Source organism: Schistocerca serialis, chromosome 9 (genome assembly GCF_023864345.2).
Source record: "Schistocerca serialis cubense isolate TAMUIC-IGC-003099 chromosome 9, iqSchSeri2.2, whole genome shotgun sequence".
NCBI classification, from domain to species: Eukaryota; Metazoa; Arthropoda; class Insecta; order Orthoptera; family Acrididae; genus Schistocerca; species Schistocerca serialis.
The window spans coordinates 256689104-256695103 of NC_064646.1; the positions used below are offsets into that span (position 1 = coordinate 256689104).

Here is a 6000-nt window from a genome sequence, read left to right on the forward strand (position 1 = left end):
CGCGTAAATAATGCCTATGTGACATGTAGCATGTTTTTTAAATACAGTACACAACAGCTTTCAGTAAAAACACCTTTATTTAAGATTATCTGTGTTTTTCTATTATTTGTCTCGAGGCCACCTTAAGCAGGATACTTGGGAGCTTGCTACATGTGTAATTTTGGCACGTTTGAGTCAATTACGCATGAGTTCAACCTACTTCTTTCCTCCGTTTGATTTAAATTCACTTTAACTGTATTTTCAACATGTCTGCCCTGTTTTTTTCTTGTTATGTTACTGGCTGGAAAGCAATATTTCCTTACAGGAGCGTTCAATAAGTAATGCAATACATTTTGTTCTGAAAGCCGGTTGGTTGTATTCTTGATTCCAATGTACCATATTATTCCCACTCTTTTGGCTACAAATTATGTTTTTTGTAGATGATCACTAAATTCGATAGCGTTACGCCACTTTCCTGGCAGGTCCTCTTTGCTCGTCGACGTTCGAGCCAACATCTTGCTGCATCAATAACCTCCCCATCATCCCCGCACTGCTACCCGCAGAGTGCATTTTGATTTTTGCGCCTTCGGGGAGGACATCGAACAAAATAGCCCCCCTCAGAGTCCCAGAATCCCGTCATGACTTTACCCGCTGAGGGTGCCACTTTGAACTTTTCCGTCGGCGAATAGGTGATGTGGTTCCACTCCACGGATTGCCGTTTTGTTTCCCGTTAGAAGTGATGAACTTATGTTTCACCGCCTGTGACATGAAAATTGTCACGACCAGCCGCGTAAAGCGCAAGCGATTCCCTACAGGTGGTCCTTAGTTACAATTTGTGGTCTTCTGTTACCCGCCGAGGAACCTAGCTGGCACACAGAGTGCCGGCGCTACCAACAGAGACGTCCAGCTGAGCAGCGAGGAGTTTGATTGTGACCCGTCCATTACGTCGACTGAGAGTGTACGCACGTTCCATCATCACAGTAGTCACAGCTGCGTGAGGCAAGCCGGCACGCGAGAGATCGGACAGGTTTGCGTGATATTATTGTGATGATGACAGACTCCTCTCCCAACGTCTCACCGTGCTTTTGTTCACTGTTAGCTCTCCGTAGACAATTTTCAGTCGCCTTTGAATATCTGTGATGTTCCTGTTTTCTCATTGACAGTTCCTTGCTTAGACAAAGACGTAAATTTGGAGGATACGTACAGCGGTGCCGCCTATCGGAGCTTCATGAAACCATAGGAGCTGAGGCGGCAATATTCAACAACGTACGACAACAAATTCCGCATATTTTCAACCGAAATTGGCGGATAAAAATAATCTGTTGTGTTATGTATTATACTCTCTTCGTAGCTCCTTCCACAGAGACTACCTTTTTAGGATATCCTGATGTGAGATATCGCTCTGTGGAACTTTACCATGCATTAAAAATGTAGGCCAGCCTCCTTTCGTTAGTTAATGACATGTTCAACACATCGTTTGAAAGTTTATTTTACGAAAATTATGCAGAACGTGTCAATTTACAGGATATTTATACATGATTAGTCTTAACATCAGTGAAAATGAGATGTATAATTTTTCTTTTACAGGCTACCAACTTTAAAACAAAAGTTCCTCCATGGAGTAGAAGCAGCTGTTCAGGAGAATTAATTTTAGGTTAATTTAATATTTGCTTTGCACCTGACAGACATTTTCTGTTCTTCTACATGAACATCTGCATACATACTTCGCAAGCCACAGTATGGCTTCACCGAGGGTACCTTATACAACTACTAGTCATTTCCTTTCCTGTTCTATTTTCACATGAAGTGGAGAAAAACGACTATCTATCTGCCCCCTTACGAGCTCCTACATCTCTTATCTTCTTAGTCCTTACGCGAAACGTACGTGGGCGGAAGCAGAATAGTGATGCAGTCAGTTTTAAATACCAGTTATCTAAATGTTTTGTTTCCTGAAAAAAGTCCTCTTTTCTACGGAGATTCCGAGTTCAAGAAGCATCTACGTAATACTTGCGCGGCGATCTAACCTATCGGTAACACAACTAACTCGCCTCTGAATTTCTTCCATATGTTCCTTCAATCTGACCTGGTGGGTGCCCACGGAACTCGAGAAGTATTCAAGAATGGGTCGCACTACTGTTCCATTCGCAGGCTCCGTTATAGATAAGCTACAGTTATCTAAAATTCTCCAAATAAATCCAAGCAAACCATTTGGCTTCCCTATTTTATTCGGAAAATGATCAAGAATTTTTGTTGTGCACATTGAACTCCTATCTGAGCTAGAGATAGCTTTATCGATGCGCAGTTAAGATTGTTTTTGTAGGATTGGACATCACTATTCTTGTCAAAATGTGATACATTATTTATGAATAGTTTCTGTAGCGGGTATATGTGCTGAAGACGGTGCAGTTAAAATACCTAACTCTTCAAAGAGTTCCGCGCGGAATGGCCCCGCGGTTTGAGACGCCATGTCACGGATTGCGCGGCCCCTCCCGCCGGAGGTTCGAGTCATCTTTCGGGCATGGGTGTATGAGTTGTTCTTAGTATAAGTTAATTTAAGTTACTTTAACGTAGTGTGTAAATCTAGGGACCGATGATTCAGAAGTTTGGTCCCTTGGGGATGCACACACATCTTTGAAGTGTACCTACATTGTGACCTCGGCTGACTATCACACTCTTGCTGTTCGTTTTTGTGCAGCCAAGACTGCCTTCTAAGTGATAAGCTACGCCGGAAAATTATTCCATAACACATTATTGCGTTGCAACATGCGATATACGAGGGTAGGAACGTAAATAGAGGCAACCATTTATTCACAACCGATACAAAGGAGTTACATGTTTGCATCTGTTACTGTCCTTAAAGGTAGTCACCAGCGTTGTGTAGAACCTGTTGCCAGCGATGTGGAAGGCGTAGCATATCGTTGTCAGAGCCTGTTCTGTTGATGGTGCGAATGGAGTGGTCTAAAGTTATGGTGATTCTTGTGAAAGACTGTGATGGTGTTATCCTAGCGCATTACGTTCCTCCACGGCACACCTTTAATGCACAGTATTACTGTTCGTTTTTGGAGCATCACCTGCAACCAGCTTTGCGAAAGAAGCAGTGACACTTTCTGTGCAACCCACCCATCATTTTGCACGACAATGCGTGGGCACATACAACGCATGCTGTGGCTGGTCTGTTCGATCGATGGGGCTGGGAAGTACTGTATCATCCACCATACTCCCCCGACTTAAGTCCTTGTGACTTTGATTTGATTCCGAAGATGAAGGAACCACTTCGTGGCATTCGCTTCAGAACTGTTCCAGAGATTCGACAGGCAGTAGACGGCTCCCTTCGCACCATCAACAGAACAGGCTCTGCTAACGGAATACTACGCCTTCCACATCGCTGGCAACGGGTTTTACACAACGCTGGTGACCACTTTGAAGGACGGGTACAGGTAAAAATAGTTGCCACTATTTAAGTTCCAACCCTCGTATCTCGCTATTCGAGCGGTCATCGTGTCCAGCGTAACTGCCATGGGGAACTTTGGCGCTTAATTCCCCATACGGGATGCATTCAGCCTCGTGAGGCCAACTGAAGAGTACTGAGGACTGAGAGAGCAGAGTGCAACCTTATGCCTCTCCATATCGCATCAAATAACATTGCAGAGGCCACCGTGGCGGCCGGTCGGCATCAGGTAGCCTTCTGCTTCTGATCGCGGTTTATCAGAAACCTAGTCAACCACTTTTAATAATGCTGTTTATTCACATACATAGCTTCGTTACCGGTTTCGAACCGGCAGATTCATCATCAGACGACTGTTCATATTAAGATACACATTTGTTGCATTTACATTAGTTTACACAAACATCCTTCTGATGATAAAACTGTCGGTTCGAAACCGCTAATAGCGCTATTTATGTGAGTAAATAGCGTTGTTAAAAGTAGCTAGCTACTGTTTCCTTTTCTGTAAGAATCATCTTTTACTTTGTACACAATTAAGCTATCAAAATGTCACTATTCGACAAAACAGCAAAACGTGTCCAAAGTTTAGACTAAAAAATTTCTGTTTTCGTGTCAAATGACCTTAGCAAGGAATCCTTATTTTCCCAATAGTATCTCCAAAAATTTCTCGTCACTTCTCATATCGCTAGATATAGAGCTCTTCAAAGCCGTAATAACACTGTTGTTGTTCTTACTGTTATCATCATGGATAAAAAATAAATACTAGCAACAGTATTAGTAAGGAAAGTACTGCACCCAAAGAAATTCCAAAGCATATAGCATCATAAAACTGGGAGGCACAGGAATATACAACACAGACTGTTGTAAGTAACGCTACGGTCGCAGGTTCGTATCCTGCCTCGGGCATGGATGTGTGTGATGTCTTTAGGTTAGTTAGGGTTAAGTAGTTCTAAGTTCTAGGGGACTGATGACCTCAGAAGTTAAGTACCATAGTGCTCAGAGCCATTTGAATCATTTTGTAAGTAAAATAACGACCAACAAAGAATGAGGAATGTGGTAAGCGTTCCACAGAACGTATTGACGGGAAGAACGTAATGGTATGGGGAAGCAGAAATTCAGGGTAGAATAAAATGTTTCTACTCACATGATCTAACAACAATCTAGAGGAAAATTTCAGAGGGGGCTGAAGTTTAGCAGCCGACCGAAGTGGCCGAGCGGTTCTCGGAGCTACAGTCTGAAACCGTGCGACCGCTGCGGTCGCAGGTTCGAATCCTGCATCGGGCATGGATGTGTGTGATGTCCTTAGGTTAGTTAGGTTTAGGTAGTTCTAAGTTCTAGGGGACTGATGACCACAGCAGTTAAGTCCCATAGTGCTCAGAGCCATTTTTTTTAAGTTTAGCATTCTGGAAGTTTATTTCGACCATTGGTTATCTTAGTACAGCTTGAAACGCTCATTTTTTTTAATCCCCATACCTACATCGAATACTTTACGCAAAGGATTTATTCACGCCTCACTAGGTGTTGTATACTTCTGATAAAATCCCACTTACCTTGAACATTGTTTTCCGCGGAAGAGCACCAGTTGTCACCTGGAACACAGATACCCTTCCGACTACTGCCTTTATAGCAGACTCAATCTTGTAGACTATAACGACCCGTTAGCGTCATTTTCCCCTATCGAGAAACGATTTAAATTCCATTACTCTGTAATTTTTCCATTCACCTATCCTTATCTAACGTTGACGCTAACACATGAAGTCTCTCTCTTGAGAGAAGTTAAAGCCTTCTCTTAATCAATAACATCCTTTAATGTGCCACATTCCCAGCTTCACCCCATCTTAATTTCAGTATGCGTATCGTGATGAACGTTGCCCAGACTGTCTTCGTTTGCCCGGTCTCTTGACATAGTTTACGCCACATAGTGAACCTCTGCCAACTTACTGCAAGATTTTTGGCACTAGGAAACCGATATGCACTCTGCCTCTACTGAAATATATTTTTGTCTGTTAGTGTGCCTCGCAATTATGCACTAGGAGTACGGTCAGATACCTGTCTTTCACAAATCAAAGAAAGGGCATTGTCAAATAGGGCGATATTTGTGAATCCTTCGTGATTAAAAACCTCGATGTCCTCAAACTCCACGCGCGGACAGTTTCACCAGCATTAGTGGCTTTCTATTCAAAAAAGACGAGAATTTCGTATCGATATAAAGTGAAGAACATCGTTCACATAATCCCGAAGTTATGAAGGTCAGATAAATACGAGAAACAATGTAGAATCGGCTCGACAGGTCCTGTCTGCTGTATCCAAATTGTGAATTAGAATAATGTGCAGAAGAATGGAAAAGAAACCTGACGATCTGTTAGATAATAAACTATTTGGTCTTAGGAACGGCAAAGGCGGTCCGCATTACAAGACTGTGCAAGATGTTTGAAAATGAGTATATACTACATGGAAAGTTAGGTGTTAAATGTACTGAATCCAAGAGGGAATGATAAAACGGGCATGCTGTAACATTTAGCATGTTTTCCGCCTTTCAACGTGTGTAGAAATTATGTCGTAAATGTTTTTATAGA

The 6000-nt window shown here is 42.5% G+C and overlaps 1 protein-coding gene across 1 annotated transcript in view; it reads right to left on the reverse strand.

The window, feature by feature from the left end:
• Positions 1 to 4983, reverse strand: part of LOC126419525 (uncharacterized) — a 124073-nt gene extending 119090 nt beyond the window's left edge. The window contains exon 1 of the mRNA XM_050086715.1: positions 4975 to 4983. Within this exon, the coding sequence (XP_049942672.1) occupies positions 4975 to 4983 (9 nt within the window). The remainder of the gene's footprint in view (positions 1 to 4974) is intronic.
• Positions 4984 to 6000: the final 1017 nt, after the last annotated feature.